This window comes from Bombus vancouverensis, chromosome 15 (assembly GCF_051014615.1).
Source record: "Bombus vancouverensis nearcticus chromosome 15, iyBomVanc1_principal, whole genome shotgun sequence".
Taxonomy (NCBI): domain Eukaryota; kingdom Metazoa; phylum Arthropoda; class Insecta; order Hymenoptera; family Apidae; genus Bombus; species Bombus vancouverensis.
This window is the reverse complement of record NC_134925.1, coordinates 2,068,415-2,089,772: the sequence shown is the minus strand read 5'-3', so window position 1 is coordinate 2,089,772 and position 21,358 is coordinate 2,068,415. Positions and strand designations below refer to the sequence as shown.

Here is a 21,358-nt window from a genome sequence, read left to right as displayed (position 1 = left end):
GTCTTTTAATGGCTAGCAAGTATAGTCTTTTTTTTAAAAATTCTCCCGGTTAGAATAGAGAGGAGGCTGATTCTCTTTTTACGTGGATTATGTTTCACCGATGGCAATTAAAGAGAAAGTAACGGAGAGACTGTCGACGAGTACGGACATCGCGATTTTGTTGCAATCGCTGAAATGGCGGTCTATGCTAATGGATCTTTGGGATTCTAGATACACCGCGCTCATGATTTAGGAAGATAAAAATATAAGGAGGTGATTCCATCTTCCACTAATTCCAGCGAATCTGCGAAGAGTAATTTAAAATAAATCGAACTGGACTTTTAAACCATACGTACTAATACATACGACTAATACCATACGTACACGTATCTATTTCGCTATTCTACTTCATAAATTTTCAAATTGCTTCCAAATTTTAATGACATCGTAAAAACTTTTGTGTAACGCGCGTAATATATTTGAAAAAGTTTCCCAAGTTTTCTCTTGCTACACGCGTTCAAATACTTTCGCGCGCCATAAATACAGAATGCTGACGCTTTCGAAGACAGAAACTCCGCGTTTTTCCATCTCTCACCGGCTTAATGCTCGACTCTCGTTGCCCAGTTTCGAACCCATGTACCGTCGGTAATCGCGTTAATGCGATTTCATGAGAAATCGTCACGCGACGACGGTATTCGTGTCCCGACGAAATAACGACTTTATCGATTCTCCTTTCTCGTGGAGGTTGCGTAACCCATGCTGTGCGTTAGTCATCGAATGGCGAACACACACGATCGGCGGCGAGACGAGTAACGTGTAAGTGGCAGTGATTGAAAATAACCGGTCGCTTTGGTCGGTTCTAGCATCATATAAATTAACGACACACAGAGATACCACGGCCCCCTATATTTGTACGACGCCGGTGCAAGCTCGGTCTTTCGCGATCGAACGTAAATATCGATTTTCGAGCAATGATTACGCGGCTTCGTTACGCTCTGCTTGCATGCAAATGCAACCAGCACCGAGTACGATCCTTTTTTGGAGCGACGAATTCGACGAAACTCGTTCTCTCGACGTTTCAAACGTTCCGGTTACTTCGTTCGATTAACGACACCCTAAATTTAAAGCTGCTAAAGTTCGCGATAAAATATATGAAATATTGAAAGTATACGTTATGATATTTAGTATGCGAAATAAACGTCTATCGAGGAAAATCAGCAAAAACGTACTTACGTTGTGGTTCCTGCCGTGACCTTCGTGTGCAACGATGTAATAAATCATGTGTTTCCAAGGTCACAACTTTATTTAATTGCAACAATATATCCGAGCGTAACGAAAATTCCTCTTATAATTCCGCTCCCCCTTTTCTGAATTAATCGCGGGAACGATCGGACGATCTCAACTATCCGTCGATCGAGTATCTTCGCTATTCCAAGGAGAATATATTTCTTCCTCTGCGTTCTTCCACGGTTCGCGAATTCGGTCAATGCACGAACAACAACGCTCGAAGAAGCTAAAAAGAATGCACCGACTGTCGCGTTGCATAATACAGCTGTGAGCGATGTTTTTTTTTCTACGCATCTGCGGTATGCATGATGCATGCGACGATAGCGCGCAATATTTTCGTGACCCCGAGTTGACATTGCCGAAAGTTACGAATACGGGCGACGATAGAGGATGGACTCGTTGGAGTGGAGGCCAAGGTTAAGGTCGGCCCCCACCGTACACAATGCCAGTCGTTCATCCGGCTCTCTTGCCTGCTGACTCTCTGCCTACCTTTCTGTTGCGCGCCTGTTTCGTTTGCTCGTGTCTTCCTGCTGTTGTTCTGACGTAACTTCCGTCCACAGGCGCGATCTCCACGGTCATCGCCACGATTTTTTCGCATCCGCTCTACGAGCCTGAAAAAATACGATCTGTATTTTTCCATCGGCGCGTGTGTCACGTGCGAATCGTTGAGAAGTTGAGCCAGTCGATTTTGTAATGATTTCACAATTATTCTTTATGAATTTCTCGTAAGATTTCTCGTTTTCTTGATGTCTTAATAAATGAATGTTACAAAAGCGTAAGTCAGAGTAGCACCTCGATTTTACGAACATCAAGTTGGACGAAAATTCTCCCGGTTTATCGTTCGCAGTTCTAAATATTGTATCGAGACAACAAAATCGACAAAATTTGCAAAAGGCGAAGTTAATCCGGCCGACTTCCGAGAATCGCGTGTGTCAAGTTTAGACGTCGCGAATCACAATAAAAATATTCATATTAACGTATCTCTGACCGCGATATGCATGGAGATTCAACAACGTAGAACGTAAACGAACCGGAGGTAGATAGAACGGTTCACGCATATCGCTACAACGATATTCTCGTCCAGGAACTTTGCAGAGTTTCCTCAGCATCGATTTCCTCTTCGAAGTAACAAAACATGCTCTACCAGGGAGCGTACTCGTTTCGTCGTGGAATCTAGTCGACAGAAGTTACTTGTCGTTGGGATAGACGTCAGTCGCAGGCGCTTGCAGAATCAGACATCAGGGTCAGCCGAGTGTGAAACGCAGATACGTGCTCTCCCGTGTTCCAACGATGCGCGTTCCTCGCGTCGCCTCGAACCGAATCCTCGTCTACCACCGTCGAGTTCCACGTCCCTTCCGACGTTGTAGACATTATCTAGCCGAGAGCAATTTCGAGAATTCAGTTTCCCTTCTGCGAGATTTCAAAGTTTTACGCGTCGATCGAGGGCGGAGGTACGCTTCGCGTTCGTCCGGCGGCAAATTCTTCCATTCGGCTGGGTTTATATTCCGCGACTCTTTTTCTTTCTGGCATATGAGCCGGGGAAGGTAGGCACACGCGTATCCACGCGTATTCCCTGGCTGGCACGCACGCGAAACTCAATGACGAGTGGTAGAACGCAGGCTACGTATCTTCAGCGAGCTCGTTTTCATCGGCTTGCGAGGATAAACGTACGAGTTCAAAAAGCGACCCTCCCGTTATGCGACACGTCGAGGGTTATCAAGCGAAGGGAGGAACGGAATTATTACGTATCATGAAACGCAGGATCCCCGATTTTTTCTGCTGTATTTTTTTAACCCCAAAAATTTCGTCGAACAATATAGCGTATAGGAAAAGTGTATTAGGTACCATCGTAATATTTATGCAATTTATAGTCGTTGTAATTGTTAGAAATAACATATAATCGTTAATGAGAAAGTATAAAGTACAATATATATTTCTATGTTCCGTTGCAGGCAAAGTTGCGGTGCGAATGGAATCTTCTCCCGTCGACTGGATTTCAGCGCTTTCAACAGCCTGCCACGCACTAAACTCAACTCCTATCACATTAAGGTAAAAGAACAACTAATCTTGCATTGCGTTATTTAAATTAACATCTCGTGTATCGTACACTTTGTCGGATCGTGTTCGAGACTCGATCTCACGCTGTACACGTTAACCACGACTGGGGAAAGTTTGAAATAGTAACCTCGCTAGAGCTGCGGGAAAAGCGAAGAGGAGCTATACGGGATTCCTTAAAGCGGAAGGTACGCGATAGAGCAAGGTCACGGTGACTGCCGGCAGATCCTCTTGCTTTAAGTCCGTCTAAGAAATTCTTCGCTTCCATTCTTCTCCCTTTTACTCTTATACAGTAGATACAAAAAGTATTCGTACGCCATTGTATTTATTGTACGCGTTTGTATATCAATTAACTGCAAGTACGCGAAATTTGTCGTATCTTTTAGTACATACATGCATAGTACATAAATTACGAGAACTTGATGCTATCGTATCCTTTCGTTTCCATTTAACACGTAGTATGTGTATATTATTCAGGCAGTTATCTCAACCCTGATAATTCCGATAATTTGGTAATTGATCGCTGAAATTTCAACTTCCTCAATTCTGCGTCGTACGTTCGTTTCGTTATTGTAAAGAAAAAGAGCTATTCTACGTTCAGTTTTGTCCATCCATGGCTCAGAATTTGTTAACAAATTATTCAAGAAACGTATCGCGCTGGAACTCACAATCCTTAAACGTAGCTCTCGAGAACGCCATGCGCGTCGTGTATGAATTCTCCACCCTGAGATCTCGTCGAAATAATCTCTCACGCGAAGTCCGCTTCGCTTTTCGTCTGCGTTCACCCTGTAACGAATCCTTTGGCCTGCCGGACTACGCCGTAACACTGTCGTCCTACCCCAAATACGAGGCAAAATCAATACCATTTCCCACGCGGTGGTTCGTGCACTTACACCCCCTGTTCGTGTGTGATGCACGTTCACGTGACTCGTTATTACACCGGAATCTCGATTCCATCGCATTCAGCCGTGTATGCACACACGCGAATATTATACATATATATTTCAGAGGGAGAGCCTGTCGAAGCTCTTGGTCTGGCGTTTAATCGTCCCTCTGGCGACGAGACGCGTACGCGTTGCGGTAGGTCGATCGATGAAGAAGATACGGGCCTGTTTGATATGGCATCGTACGTTTCACGCGATCGTGCAGAGAATTTTTTGACGATTTTCGGAGTAGATGGTGGATATTTATGGGTTTGTGAAAAATTTGATGAGAATGCACGGGATATCCAAAATTATGCGTTGCATTTTTAAAGATCGTATTTTAAATTCTGACGATCTATAGCGATGCTGCTCGTGTTTGCGCATTTTTGGAAAATTTAAAGGAAAAATGTATCGAATATGCGTGATATTCGGGGCTGTGTAAATTATCTAAAGCATGGGATTCGTTTTATTCGTTTAGTGCGTGAAATACGCGTATATCTGCTCTCAGATTCGAAATCTTTCGTTAGAAATTTAAGGTCGTAGAACGATTGTAATGCGATTAATTCGACGGTTCGTTGATTCTCGAAAAAAGGAGGAAACGATACTTTTAAATTCCGATGATTTGTAACTAAAGCGCGAGTGTTTACGTGCATGGGAAATTTAAAGGTGCAACGAAAGGGAACAATATGCTTTCATTTCCACAACGATTTCAGTGGCGTCACACCGGTGGTTCGTAGTTCGTATTTCCGTTTGCGCATTTGCAACGCACGCGGTGGCGATGAATCGATGGATTACAAATTGATTAAACGACATGGTTACACAGTGGTATAAATTCGCCCGGTAACAAGCGATTATACACCGACGGATCGATAGGGCTGGGCGAATGAAATTAATATGTACGAGGAAAGTCAATTTAGTAATCGTCGAGCACGTGATTTATGTAGCAGAAAAACAGCTCGATCCAAAGATACTTTACTCTCGTCGGACCACCCTGTATTATACGTGTCCGTGTAATAGCCCCGTATGTAATAGCCAGTTTGAAAGCGTGTTGTTGCACCTTCGTTTCGACTTTCAAATTACCCACCATTTCGAGCGCCGACTGGCACGAGTTGAAAAAAGAGAATAACTAGTAAAATAGCCGGCGTGTCTTCCCCTCTGAACTCCGCTAAATGGCGGTGAAACGTTCCGAAACGAGCAACCATAACGAAGTATACAGTGGCTCACAAAATTATCTACGCGAACTGTAAACAATCGCCATAGAAAATTTATAGTAGATATTAAAATATTATTACTACTCTTAATGAGTAACTTAGATTTATATCCTGATGATTCGACAAAGAGGTTAGAAGATATTACATTCAGTTAGCAATTCGTCGTAAGCGTTCGAATACTTTTGCGAGCCACTGTACGCGTACAGAAGTAGCCACCCTCTCGCATTTTCATTGCCAGGACCAATGCACGGTTGGTCCACGAGGGTTACCGCCGAAAAACATCGGCGAGGGTTAATTTGCGACTTACATAGCCGGTCGTTAGCATCCTGAGCGCAAATTCTACGATATCGTTAGCTCGCGGACTACGCTCGCGTTTTGTGAAATACGCACGGGCATAACAGAATGGGGAAGGCAGCGTGTGCTCTTTTCACGTCTGGCTCTCTCGTATAACCTTTCATCGCGAAGCTGCGTTTCAGCTCTCCAGGAAGATAGGCCATAAAAGGGACCTGCCTGTTCGCCTTTCCTTCGTCCACGGTGCTCCGGGCGTTATTTATTCCTTTTGCAAACGCAGAAAAGGCGCATGCTTTATTAGAAGCAACAATGAATGCAACATGGCGTAACGCGAGTTTACGGCGCGAATTCCTTTCGTTCGAGCCGCGCGAGACGAATCACGCGAGGGATTCTCCGACGTCCGCGCGAAAAAGTCGCGCGTTTCCGTGCTTTAAGGTTCGCGGGAAATAAAAGCGAGCCAGTTTCTAGCGTGTGCGGCGTTATCTTGCCGAGAGCTCTCCCATCGTTCCACGACCTATTGCGCAATAAGCCCCTTTTGTCGGTTGCTTTCGAGCGCTATCGCTCGCTTTTCTCTCTTTCGATGTTCGCTTCGTTGATCGTTGGACAGATTCGAATAGGCGAGGAACGATCGATGTTTTGTAGCGGATACACGGCTTTGCATATGCAGTAATTCTAGGTGGATCGAAGAGGAACCGACCCTCCAAACTGCACGACTCACCCTCTGTTTGAGGTCCTCCCATGGCAACGCATCACCCAACAACGCACGCTTAGGGATAGTCTTCGTGCAATTCGATCGAAATATTTAACGCCGCATGTTTGAGATGAATTGGTTCGTTGCACAACAGAGCACGTCCACACGTAGCCGTAACAACCAGGGCCGTTATTAACGCTATACTATTACTGCGTAGCTAAGTGTATTTCGAAGCTAACACGTAGAATAATTTCGATTCTTGTAAACGGGTAATACGTCGGTATATTGTGTCAAAGATGTTGTAACTAAGCAACCACAATTTTGTAATAGCCGAAGATGCTTCATCGTTGATTCGAAACTATGGTATAAAGTCACTTGTAAGAAATCTGACAGGGATAACAAGTAGCAGCGAAATATTTCCAAACACCGTGTCATACTTGCAGCCAATCTACTGTAAAAAATCAAATGTTCCCAATGATTCGAAATATTTTCAGCCACGCTTGATAGCCGCGATCCGTGGAATCAACCCTAGTATATACGTCAGTATAGGGGGTTGATCAGAACACAACCCTTTGCTGTCGAACTGCAGAATGCAAGGTTTGCCTTTTGAGCGTTGAATACCAATATGGAGACGGCACTGGCGCACCCTCTGCCCCGCGGTCACGTCGCTTTTAAAACCAGGGATTGCTGGCGCGAATTGGAAATCACGACAGGACCGTTTCTGTGTGTATTTCTCCTGTTCCTCCCTCTTGTATTATAACGAACCGTGTCCAGGTTTTAATCCCCACACTCCTACAGAGCTTCTAGATAATTTGAGTTCCCTATATTATCGATCCATCCAAATATACCATAAAAATTCCGTTTATCTAAAAGATATACCCGTTTATACCAGATACAAGACGCGGTTAGAGCAGATAGTAAACAGAGCGATGAAAACGTAAAGGTAGCGTGTTACGGTGCAATTACTTTGTTATCCGGTGTACTTTTAAATTAGGGTGTGGCTAGGTTACTATGTACTTTTAGACCTCTGTACTCTGCCATCATCGGTATTCTATCAGCACATCGATTCATCGAACGTTGACGAGCCAGTAATTCGGATCCTTGTTTCGCACGCGTTTCTCTCTATACTCTCTCTTCGATGCATCGTTAAAACTCGTCTACAACCCTTCTATCTGCGAAATGCAAATGTTTGGATTGCAAAGCAATCGCGTAGCGCGTTGGGAAGAGTCGTAATCTCTGCTCAGATTAAACCTCGCTCGAACGTAAACCGTGTTCGAAGATTTAAAAACGATTTCACGTTTCAGTAGGATGAATTTTAAATACGACATTGCCGAAAGCGAAAAGAATTTGTTCGGATGAAAGGCGATTTCTTTTTAAAAATACCCAATAGGATGACGAGATTTTGTAACAAGTTGCTACAAACCGCCATTTTTTTTAAAAACTAGTTTCGCAGATAAGCGTGACGTACGATTTTATCCCGATATTATGCGGTATACTCGAAAGAGAAAGAGACTCGTCCAACGAAGTGCGGTCGGAAAACGAAGACGGGAAAATTTGGGTAAGTGCCTTGGCCAAAACTCTTTGGACGGTGTGTGTGTATACCAGGCGCGATATTTTGTTGGCGGTTACGAAGGCAGGAGCCTCCTTCGCTTTGCGAAGAGTAGCGATTGCGAGAGTTCTCTCTGAATGGCACTCGCGACCGGGGGAGCAGAGATTAATTAAAAGCACGACGTTGAAAACCTTTTGCCTGCGGTTCAGTCGCTTCTTCCAGTACTCGAGAATCTTTATCCCTATTCCGAGTTTAACTCTTTCTCTGTCTGTCTGTCTGTGATTTCTCGTTCCGTCGATTCGATGGACATTGATTCCCGATGAACTGACGCTGATGTACGACAGCGGGCTTAACCGGTTGGAGCTAATAGGAAACGCCAGCCGGAATTTATCGTGCACCGTGTGTGTACCGGTAGATATCGATGTCACCGATTCCTGCTCGTCTTGTTCCTTGTCCATGTCGTCGGCCAAACAGAGACTCTCGGCGGCAAGTAAGGAGAGATATCGAGAGATCGACCGTATATCGACTTCTTTTTTGCAAACGTCGTAAAGGAAATCGATTCCGTGCCAGGCTAATTGCTGTTTCGAGTTTTATAGGGTTTCGAACGGCTCCTCGGGTAACTTTGCACGATGGAACATCGCTTGGGAATTTTAGGATATCTTTGAACGTGTTTCCTTTCTTTTTATATGGAGAACATCAGAGATATGGAGAACTATATATTTTGTTTTTTTATTCGTTCGTTTCTTACGAATACAAGAAGCCATAAAGCGATGAATAAATAGAAGAGGAAATGTAAAATGATAGACGATAGAGTAGGCGGTAGGACGACAAATATTATATACACCGTCGTTCATGATACAAAGATTCAGTCGATTCGAAGATACTTTAGAAAATTGTCAATGTTTCGTATAACGCTGATAATTAATTCCATCTCGAAGCGTCGTATAATTTGTTTCGTGCTTAAAATTTGCATTCTTCCTTTTGATTTACCGCTTCGCGTTTACCTCATCGTTTCAGCTGGCATACTATAGCCGATAGCGAAGTTAACGATGCAATTCCACGAACGAATGTAATTAAGAGAATTGATAACAGTCGACGCGTCGCGTCGTTGGTACCGGAAGTGGCTCTTGCGATCCTCGAGGATTAAACCACATTGGTCTGGCGCCGCATCGAACGCAGAGAGAGGGTGGCTCTTTAAGCCGGCGAATTTCTCCATGGACGTTGCAAGAACCGTGTTATTCCTAAGATAGTTTCTAAGTAATATAATCTCGAGGCGCGCGTCTAGCCCCTTGCTTGTCGGCGCTGATTAAATTCAGAGGTAGCAGGAAACGATGGACGCAGAAGTTCGGTCGGTTGAGTTTTCCGCCAGCAGTTCCAGGGATCTGGCTTTCCTAATTTCGTTATGTCGAAACGGAGAAACTACCCCCGCAGTGTGTATACCCATACTTCTCAAACCGTTTCATACGCAACGGTCCAACTTTTATCAGATTCTGGAATTTTTCACGAACTTGTTTCCTCGTGAGATCGTCGGTTGCTCGTTTGAATCGAAGTTAAAGTAAATTTCAGATCGCGGGGAGAAGAATGGACAAAGTTATGTTTTTCATATATCACGCAGATATAGGAATTTTATACCACCAATTTCTAGTTTTTTATTTGATTATTACGTTTTCCTCCTGCGCTTCTTAGTTGTTAAAGAACCGAACGTTATTGCTTTTTGTATATTTAACGTATTGTCGCACAGTTGCATATGTTGTCGGGCTCGGAAACGATGGGACCACTTTCTTTGCTTTTCCATGTTACAACTTGGATATTTGCGAGAGTCAAACTCGATCGAGCCTTCACCCCATCTGTGGGTTAAACTTTCCTATTGCTTCAACGAATAGGAAAAAAACATCACCATCGACGTATCGCTTCCCAAGGGAACTATTTTTTTCTTTTCTTTTTTTACAAAAACGCTTATAAAAGTAGTTCCGTTACTTTTAGATCAGACCGCATATATTCGAATTGGGAACAGTCGCAGATTGAAACGAGAATCGCTGGTTATTATTCGAGAGTGCGGCCTGTTCCTCTCGTTTTCTTTTAGCCCCTCTCTCTTTTCCTCCCCTCGTCCCTCCGGCTTTATTCCTTTTTTCCTTTTTTGTTTTCCGATGGGTACATTTTGTGCGTTAACCCTCGTTCCAAGCTCGTCTCGCGACGCACACAATGGAGCTTTGCATTAAAGGTCATTAGCTTAAACGTTCGCCTTCCTGTTGCGCAACCCGCGCAATTCACCGACTCGTTGCTCGCGAGCGAGCGTATTTCAGAGAGAAATAATTGTGCCGATTTTTTCGTTCGACTACCCTTTTTTCCACGAACGCATTCTCGTTACTCGTTCAGTTTCCCCTTTATTTCCGCCTTGCCTCTCATTTTACCAGGTTCTTCGCTCGGCGCTTCGAGTCGCTTTCCCCGAAATTGAAACAAGGAGAATACGATACTGCGTATTTTGAAAGACACGTGGATACATATTTTATTTCTCCCCTCGCATTATATACTTTTCTAAACGTCAGAATATAATTCTACGCCTTAAAATAGATACGCGCGAAAGAAACGAACAAATGCTATAAAACGATGTACAAAATGTAACCTATAGACGAACGTTACGATTTATGGTTAACGTGGTACAAAACACACGCTACCTTATGGTACAATCCGATGCTTGAGGATCGACGTTGGTTTAACGGATGATCGATTTACGAGGGCGATTCCTAATGAGAATTTTATGGTAATGACGCGAGAAATCTGGTTCCAAGCGAGGAACCCGCGCGTGAGCTGGAATATCCTTGAAATTTCTCCCTGAACTGGGATAAGTCTCGTGGCTCCCTTGAGACCGAGACCTACCTCAACCGGATCGATGCAAGATAGCCCCGTGCTTTTCTCGTCCCACGTCACGCACACAACTATTTTTGGCCCTGAACTTGATATACGTAAACCCGCTGCGTGGTCGTTCCTTTTCGTGGCCGCTTAGGGAACAAGCCACGACCATCGTTTCATTTTGATCCTTCCTGCTCCAACAGAAGTCAAACTTGGTCCGAGGGTACACGCTTATTTTCGTAACGTAATTTGTTTCGTTCGGAAATGGCACGAATCATTCTTGACCCACGCGATGCTTTAATGTCGCCGAAGATAATGTGGGTCCTTTGTGACGATACTGGTTGGGCCAATAATCGCAGGGGGAGTGATGAACGACAGATGCGTACTTTCTCCTCGTCGTCGTCGTCATCATGGTTACAGCGTCCATGTGACCTTTCATCCTCCCTCGGAATTATGAACGATAATTTGAAACGATTTTCTCCTTCCTTCGTGCGGTCATTAATCTACGAATGAAACGAAATCGCAAAGATATCGCGCGTGGTATCGGTCTCTCAGACTCTTTGGCTTCCTTTTATCGTAGAAGAGATGCGTTTGCAGAAGCTGTTGGGCGTCAAGTCATTTTTGCCTAATTACTGAAATTTGTACGGTAGGAGTTCCTCTATTCTTTCCTCCTTTTACGATTTTCTACTACGTTTGAAATTTATCGTGCTCCTGTTTCTGATATATTCGTCGCGTTTGAAATCCCTCAAGGTATCCCGGTTACGGAACAACCTAACTACCATTTCATTCGGATAAAAGTTCACGTAAACGAACTTTTGTCGCGTCCTTTGTATCCTTGCTTTGAATTTCCCTCGATTTTCGTCCAAAAATTGCCCAAGAGTCGCCAAATCTCTCATGCATCGCTACAAAGATCGATGCCACGAATCATCCTGCACCGAGATCGTCGTTTCCCGAATTCCATTTCCTCGTGAATCCTGACAAATGGTTTTAACGACCGACAAAACGGCACGCGGGCTCTTCTAGCGGCAGAAACGATAAACGAGCAGAAGGCGACGAAAAGAAACAACGCGGAGACGATGAAAACTGAAAGAGAAGGAGCTGTAGGAGCCACGTCATAATCGGCGAGACAAATGTCGCTCTTTCCGCAGCCATCGTTCGGCCCAGGGCTGGCCGAGCAGCAAAGAGAAACTCGACGAACGTCGGGGAGTGGAATCGAGGCGGGCCAGTGCGAACGAAAAAGAAAAGGGGAGTTGGTGGTGGCTCTGGACGAAAGTAACGGACGCGGTTGGCCGTGGACGCTCGCTTCCGTTTTCGCGGACTCGCATTATATCGGTTGCCGACGTCTCGGACCGCCTTTTACGGGCTTCCCTTCTTGCTCGGCCGGCTTTCTTCTCTCCTTAAACGGAAAAGCTGCCCTTTCTCTCGCTCCTACGAAGAGTCGAGATCCACGTACCACTTAGCCAGCCTCCGTTGGTTCTTTTCATTAAATTTTTCTCTGGCCCCTTTCGATGAATCGTTTCTATGGCACTGGGCCACGGAACAACCACCCACTCTGTTAATTATTTCTTTCGACGATTGCTGCTCCCACTGTTTGGTGCGTAGGATGTAACGAAGAAAGCTAATTTTTTTTTCGTGCGACAGAGATAACGATCGATGTTGGATTTTAATCGCTTGGTTTATAAACCATTGCGTTTCGTAAAAGGAAGAGTAGAAAGTTTCGATTCTCCAATTTTTATATCTTAATCTTCTGCCTTTCGTAAAACAAATAAGATTCGGGACGTGTTCGGAAGACATTTAGCGTAAAGTTGAAACGCGACATCGTGCATACCGACGACAACGTTTCCATAGCTTGCTCGAACTTGAGATATCTTTTAACGTTAAAAAGACACTTAGAAAGGTACAATCGAAAATGATACGCAGTATATAATCATCCTGTATGCGTGTCGATGGATAATTTTTGTTTGCGATTTTCTAATTAAATTATCGTACATACTAAAAAAGAAAGCAAGTGCGTGTACTCTTGAGCGGTGATATATGCTGCAGCGTTGGCGCGCCTGAACGCGATTTTGTAACGCGATTTAGCAACGCTTTGGTCGAGTTCGCGTTCACACGGTTCGTTTCTTGTCTAAATCGAAGACGAGGACTCGCTTGTCATCGATTGCAAGCAAGTTTCAGCGAAAGACGAAAGATATAGTTGGACGAAATCCGCGATAAATCCTGTCGAGATCCATTACGCGAAAGCAGACCACCAACGAATAATATATCGATTCCGCGTCAGCTTTCTGGAAAAATAGGGCAGTTTTCTTCCTGCAATCCAAGAAGCCATTAAGCGAAACCGCTCGATACGTGGCGATATGTTTCGCGAGTTTCAATATCCGGTGTGCCTCGAGAACAGGTAGATTGTGTGACCGAACAATGTATCGAGTGTCGAGAGAAACACCTCGATCGAAACAGCTACATCGTTTCACAAGGATATGATCAGGATATTACTAGAATATAATCAGATTCGCGGAACAGGAAGTCGCCCTTCTATCTCAAATATAGAACCATTGGTTCGTACACAGGTTTTTACTCGTTAAATATAATCAATTCGATGAAATAGATACCGAATAATGTCGATAATAATAAGAGCGAAACAACAAATTATGGCACGCTTCTTCTTTTCTACACAGTCTCGAAGACACAGCACAGATCGTACGCTGCTTGATCGGTATGAGAGTCGTAAAATCGCGATTATTTTCAATTACGAGTTTTCAATTTTCCGGCGCTCGCCTCGCGGGTTTCTTGCGTCAGAAGGAGAAAGCGTTCGATCGCATTATGTCAGCTTTCCCGTTGAAAGTTGCGCGGATATTCAGCGGAAGGTACCTCCCGGTCGCCTGCATATCCCGGGGATCCGGCGACCAACTTCTCCACCTCTTTCGATTCCTGGCGACGCATAAATTCTCCATTTTTTTTCGCGTGCCACCTCACATCGTCTCTTCGTCTCTATTTCCCTGCGCGGTTCCGACCTCAGCCTGCTGCCAGCGAGAAAATGGAAATAAAATCCCGTTATGGAAATGGCAACTGCCAGGACATTGGCTTGCTCGATGCCCGTTACGATACCCTTTTCTGCCGTACGATTGCTCTCAATGATGTTGATCGTTTCTCCAGTACGTCGAATCTCGCTTCTTTTTTCGACCAGTAACAGCGTATTTGATTAGATAACAGGATTCGGAGAGCTATTCGGTTAGCTAACAGGATTATTGCGCGTTTAGTCCGATAAAATCAAGTTGGTTAAGTCGGGACTCGTTTGTAGCGGCCAGTGTATAATAGATACGTACGAACACAATTCTACCAATTTGGTACATATTATGTATTATAATAAATACACTAGAAAGTCTCAAGCGTCGTCCACCTTGTTTAGCTTCTATGGAAGAAACGAAGCAAAGTAAAATGTGTGCAGTGCGTACCACGCGTATAAGTATCTTCCCAACAAGGGAAACGACTCTCTAGAATTTCTGCTATCGTAACAAGGTTCAGTTACCGCCGATATAACGACGCGTCTTTTTCTCTCCCAAATTAAACGGTGAAGTTTTATTCGTTGACAAATAGATTCTATTGGATTTCGTTTCGATCCGGAATATCCCGTGTTTGGTCTTTCCCGTGGAAAGCTACACCACGAAAGATCGTAATTGGTGTGGACCAAGGGAAGATATCCTCTGTGGTAGTGTCTGTACGCTGTAGCGTTTCGAGTTTCCCCACCCGCTGTTGGTATTCCGAGTAATTATCGAGGAACGAAGAGCGAGCAGAAACGTATTATCACGAGACACACGTTTCCCAGTCGGTCCTATTACTTTCCCTTTCTTCTCCCTCCTTTTCTTCCCTTCATCTTCTCTCCGCTTTTGTCCCGCCGTCTTTGTCCAGACTCGTCGTCTGTACCCGTCGGCTTTTTCCTTACCATCGTCTGGCTCTCTCGTCCCCCAGGAACTCCGAGGGAAAGAGTCTCGATAGAGAAATAGTTGGAATACGAGACGTTACGCGGTGATTTGCTTCTTTCCTCTCGATCGATCGATTTGTCTCGAGTTTTTGCGCCATCGTTTGCCTCGATTCATGCCACGTGCCAATAAGAAATACCGTATAACACAGCTCAGCGTTGCCATCGATTTGCCATATTCTTTTTACGCTGTTTGTAGGTTCGAACATCACCTTTAAACATATTACGTACATCGCTATAACGAATATACGCTGTAAATCAGTGATCGGTATTTCCACTTTAAATAAATTTGAAACGAGATTTACGAGCTGATCGACTCTCGGTGCTACCTGCAGGCAATATTTTTTATGCGCTGTCAATCTGTCATTGACTTTAACGCTTACGTTCTTTACATACGATAAATAAAGTAGTTGTCTAACTCGTCAAAGAATTCATAGGACGACAATGGTATTGACTAGTTTGCGGGTATTTCTGCAAATTCCTATTATAAATATATAAATATTTTTGTGACATAATCTCGAATGCTTCCTAACCTGTTCAGAAATGGCTATATTTTCTTATGGGTGTCTGGGATCCTTTCATAAGCATCCCGACTACTTTCAACCCCCGTTTTTCGAGGTTTCATTAACACCGGCCTGAATTATTAACTGCAAACGTAATCGCCCACGGCAGCAGGAATAGATTGATTGTTTGATAGCGTGGAGATACCGTGTTCCCATCGGAGGGATTCGGTGAAGCGAGACGCCCCGTGCTCTCCATTCGGACCGTTTCGGGACGGTGGCTCGCGAAAAGTTACTAGATTTATTACGCTATTATTTCGGCCGATAGGCGGCTGGTAAGGAACGTTTATGGCTACGAACGCCGAAATTTGCCTGCGGGAGGTCGATATAACGTTCCCGGTCGACGCAGCGAGAGAAGAAACACCCTGGTTTTCCCTCCTGGATACACTGTCAGCGAGAGAAAAGCGCCTTTTGATAAACGTTCCCACGATGGCAGCCAGACAGACCGCGTCTCTGAACTTCTGCGAACCCCATACGCGTCGGAACGACGACCTTTCGATCCTCGCGTTAAATCGACCAAAGAGAGATAGCCGTTGGAGAGAACGGTTACGTTGTTTTACCGGTCGACTGTGTTTTTTCAATGTTCCCTCTCTATTGAGTTAACATTTCGACGCATGCACGTGTAAATTCATAAGTAAATGGCTTGAAGCGGCGAGAAAGTGGCTAAAGGCTCTGGCCTTTTCGATCTGTCTTCGCTCGCATGATCTATCGTTGTGAGATTTACTTATCCTTAATTACAGAGCTTATTTTTCACGCAGGTTAATTGAAATATCTTAGCGAAAATTGATGGTTCGATCGTGATAGGTATCGATCGGAAGAGTCTAAATTTTCCTATAATTATTCCCCAAGGATGATCGCACGGTACCTCATTTCACTTTACGATCCTCGCATTTCCATTCGCATCGTGTAACATACTATTTTTGAAAAGCCAGATTTGACTCGTGGGCAAATTCTAATTTTTATATTGCAAGCAAAAAAGAAAATTACATGTAACGAGCAAATTCGGGAACTCGCGAGTTAAATTTTCGACTGGGGAGTGAATTCGAGGATAACACGCGAGTGGACGACCGCGCAATTTCGAGTTTTCCAAGGTATGCGATTGCTAGAAAAGAAAGATGAAAACGGATGCACGACGGAGCCACGAATTTTCGCTATTTTCACGAACCAGGGGCTGTTTGTGAACGGCAATAGCGAGCTTAGAAGTTCCGTTTGTACTGAATGCATTGTCCGGAAGTGGGGAATGGCATCCTATTAAAGTCTTCCCCAAGATGAAGATGGCCCATTCTCTCCACCCTCACCGAGTGCCTGAGATAGTCTCGATGCGTCGTCTCAGGTACCGTTTCTCAGTCTCGGGCTTTACTCGTATTCCTGGAAGCCGATATTCGTCCCTTCCGAAAGACCAACGGGTCTTAAATTACCGTCACTCGCAAAATTAGATTCTAACCGTTAAATTACAACGAGCCTCGAATAGAAAATCCTCTATTCAACTTGCAAATTTGTAGATTTTATTAGCCAGAATCATCGATAAGTTTTTAATTTCACGATCAGTGTAAACGGAAGGGAAGGAATTGATGCAACAGCTTGTCTCGATCGATCATTCTCACGAAAATATCGTTATCTCGCAGTAACGACATATTCGGTTAAGTTTCCAAGTAAATATAAGTAGTGCCGTTGGGCTCCGCGCAATTTTGTTAATTGTTTGTCACTTGTCGAAGGTGGTAATGGATATCGGTTTGGGCGATGACCGTGCAAGGTTGCGGAGGAAAGTTCGGGCTCGTTATCGGTCGATGAATGTCAAGGGCAAAGGGTGGCGCCGCCGCGATGAATAGTGGGGCGTTGTAATAGCTGCTAAGAGAGCGGTGGCTGTCTATGGATGGTAAATATCTAGAATTCGGCTAAATGTGTATCATTTTCGAAGAACCGATAGATGTTACGGTACTAGGTTGGATCGATTTTCAGAAATATTTTTGGAAGGATTAAACTATGGAAACCCTTTGGAAAATAAGTGAGAAGAACTTACGAGGGAATACACACCCGGCATCTTCTCAAATTTCGAGTCTCGTTTCTCAAACCATCGAGCTGCTATTAAATTTCCGCTACTAAATTACGTACCATCGTGTATCGCGTATTTAGAATCATCGATAAGCTCCGAGCAAGCCATCCTTTGGTATTACTTTTTGTTAACCCTCGAACGATGGTATTTTTTCCCCAAAATAGTGATACGATATCGGGGTGAAAAGTTGCGAGCGAATCTCTCGGCGAGTCTTCCGACTCGTTTATCAACGAGATATCGGCCGGCCCCAAAAGAAGGGTTTCGGGTCGGCAGGACGTTTTTCGTCGCGGTGAGAATGTCCAGAATAGTTGGACTCGTCGTAAGGATCTCTGGAACGGCTGTACGGACTAACCCTTTTGGTTATCCGCGCGGATCGAGGGTTGGGACGATGGCACGACGATCCTCTCTGGCCTCTATCCCAGGCTTCTCTCTCCCTTGGTGGACCACGACATCGGCTACACGGACGGATAACAGCGTCGCTTCGGACACCGAACCCCTGGTGACATTAACGCAACCCTTGGCACTTTGAGTCTTGAATATCAACGACATTAGCCGCAACCCCTGGCAAGTTGATGGGCGAGAACGGCGTTGGAATGCCAAAACCGTGGCTCTATCGGGGATGACGAGTGGAATAGGATATATCTGAGCTTTGTTATTGCTCCCTGCACCAGAGATCGTCGAAGATTCTAATTGATCGAGCGGATTCGCGCGGAATATCAAGTATAAGCTTGGTTTAGGATTGTCGCTAAAGGGTGTTTCGTATGGATGAACGGTACTCGAATCGTAGATCTTTGGAATTAACGATGGATTAGGGAGTCTATAATTCTGCATCCGCATTAGCCAAAATTGTTGGAGGATGGAAGAGGCATCGTATTTACGGTAGAGCTTTGAAATAATTTACGAGTGGGACGAGTAGTTATGGAAATTCTGATCACGAATAGCTTTCAAATATTATAACTAGAGTTTTACTCGTTTATATCGTCCTAGACGTACCATCGTATGCATCTCGACTTGTCTACGAATAGTAATATAGTTAAACTATCAACTGGTCGCGAACAGGGACATGGCCCGCCATAAGAAGAACATTATTAACCAGAAATCTTCGACGTATTGTTTCTCGTACGTTCCTGCTGGCGCACCACCGAGAGTTTGATCTTCACCGCCATCGTCTTATGGGCGAGGACCTCGTTGGCGAACTTTTAGAGTTTCACAGGGTAGGAAATGGTTCTTCGGCGCCATCGTTACCTGACGACGTACTTCGGAAGCCAATGAACGCGCAACGTCGAACAAAGTGACTAGCAGGTAGAAGCTTCGTTTCAGTTGGAGGAACGTTAACACGCCCCTTGTCTCGATTCTCGTTGCAGATTCTACTTATTTCTGATCTCGTCGTTGCGACAGGATCCAGAAAGTTTCTCTTTTGTACGACCTGCGTAGAACTGGATAACGAAAGTATGGAAAGAGTGGTGCATGAAGAAGTCGAAATTCGAGCGAACACGAAAGAGGAGGAACCACAGATGTTGCCGGATCTCTGGAACGGAGATCGATAATACAACGATCGGAAAATCTGTCCCTTGTCTACGACATTCCCTCTCTTCGCCCGATTTCGATTCGACACGTGCCAGACTATCCGCAAGAGGCTTCTCCCTCGTTTCACGTAGTTCGCGTTGCCAGTAGATTCGCTCGGTTTCTCTCCTCCAGGATCCAATCTCAATTTCCCTGGAGTACCCGGGGAATATCCTGTTTCCTCGTACTCGGCTGCCACCGTTTTCTTTCCGCCTCCATTTTTCGGTGTCCGTCTTTATCGCCTGTCCGTTCCATTCGTCCAGATGTGTACGGGCTCTTTCCCATTCTTTCGCGAACACCGTTAAATCGCCAACGTTCTCCTAGTGAAACAACGAGAGAGAATTGGCAGTGGAGAAGAGCGAAGTGGTCCACGTACGTTAAAGCGGAATGAAAAAATTAAAATTACGTGACTATATTCTTATAGCTAAATTCTTCCGGATTAAGCGCAAAAAATTAATTTTTCGTCGTCCGCGTTCGCCAAATCTTACGACAACCTTTTCAACCGATTCGTATCGCTAGTTTTTTCGTTACCATTTTTCCAAGGCCAAATCAGTTATATTCCTCGATCGATCTAGATCGATCGTCGCGTTTCGTACAACGATAGCATATATTGTAATTTTCCGGATGTCGGTATAGCATACGGATAGCGCATGTATATGAATCTCGTTACTTGCGCTAGACGTCACGCGATCGCGCGAGACTGCATCGAATCGATTCTCGTCAGACTAGCGTTGCCATGCAGTACACACCGTATCTCGCGAAGTTTCAACAAAGAGCGTCACGGCTAGACTTCGTTTTCATGGTCGTTCTCCAGGAAACGTTTCCTTTCTCCGGACTATGATCCTCCTGGACGAAAGGGTCCTATCGTCAGAGTACCCTAGCGTCATCCCTCGTAACGGGACAGGACGAGACATCGGCGCGAAGGAGGTCACCCTCGGCAGGAAAGATTTCGCGCGGAGAATGAAACGGCAGAAGTGGCAGAAGGGTCTCGCGTACGTTCTCGGATCGTTTGGAAAATCTGGTAGCGAGCTCGCTGACACATCCACGAGGTGTTCCCGAGCTGACGTTATACAAATTAGCTACCTTTATTCCGCCCTCTCCCCTTTAAGTCTACACAGTGACGGGTTAGAGGGTGGCTCGAGGGGGTGGAGGCGGGAATCAATGGCGCAGCTGACGAGCGTTTGGCTGCGCATGTGCGCAGACAATTCTATCGACCGTCACTGCAGCACAGACACGGCTTACCCCTTCCATCCCCTCCGGGACAGGCTGATCCCTAGCAGAGTGGTAGAGGGACGAAGAGGGCCGAGAGTGGCTTGTTTCTCGAAGATACGGCCATCGTACGGACGACTCTGTGTGTGTATGTGTGTATGCGCGCGTGTGCGTGGTGGAAAGCTAGGAAGAAAAGAAGGGCTGGAAGGGGTGAGAGGCTCTGGAGCACCGGCTGCGACGGCGCTGCAACGCTTCGCGGCCTTGACTCCGCTGACGTCGCCAACTTTCCCCGATGATCCAGCCGGCGCGGCAGACACCCAGGCGACGCGAGCGGATCTAAGCCGCCACCCTGCTACTCCCACCCTTCCGTATTGCCGTGCTAACCCCGTGATGCGTCTCTTCTGCGTGTCTCTTCTCCCCCGAATTCTTTCCTCGCTGGCCGAGAATGCAGCGTCGACGCCCTCGTACCATGGGATTGCTCGGCCCTCATAACCCATTTCACACAGAAAGAGAGAAAGTTGAAAGAAGCACGGGGAATGGCGTTCGGAAGTCGGTCGATCGAGCGATCGTCTCCAACGTTTACGCCGATGCCTGGGGATGGTAATTTCGAAAATGAAAGAAAGATCGTCTATCCTGTCTTGTCTTTGCTTCGAGCGCCGTTTACCAGAACGTCGTCTTTAACCACGATTATCGGTCGTACGCGACGTTATTGACTCGAATGCGAGCGACACGATGCGTTCTACGTCTCGTATACCGGTTCTTGGCGTGTATGGTAGGCGCGCAGAAGAAACACGTCGATTACCATATTCGCTGGAATTGAGTCACACCACGGAACAGCCTTATAAGAGAAGTTCTCTCGTAACAGCCGAGATCTTAACCGGTGTGTGTCCGATCAGCCCGATACCGACACGCCTTCTCTCCGTATACGTTGTACGCCACGCGTTGCCTATCCTCGCGTGCTGCATTATGCATGCATCCCTCGGGTATTAATATTACGTCGGGTACTTAGAGCCGGTAAGCCTCGCCTTCCCTCCGGCTGGCAAAAGAGTTTATCGACTGCTGACTCCGTGTACCACCCTGCGCGCTCTACGTAACAAATCGCTTTATTCGCCTGTTTTCGACGCGACTTAATCGGAACAGCCAGCTTTCCATCATAGAGGTTGA

General features: G+C 45.4%; 1 protein-coding gene across 6 annotated transcripts in view; it reads left to right on the top strand.

Moving 5' to 3' along the window:
- Positions 1 to 21,358, top strand: part of heca (hdc homolog, cell cycle regulator) — a 167,710-nt gene that overhangs the window by 24,021 nt on the left and 122,331 nt on the right. For all 6 annotated transcript variants that reach the window (XR_004465685.2, XM_033347672.2, XM_033347674.2 and 3 more), the window contains one exon: positions 3,219 to 3,315. Coding sequence is in view for 3 of the 6 variants with exons in the window: in XM_033347672.2 (XP_033203563.1) it covers positions 3,219 to 3,315 (97 nt within the window). In the remaining 3 variants the exon portion in view is untranslated. The remainder of the gene's footprint in view (positions 1 to 3,218; positions 3,316 to 21,358) is intronic.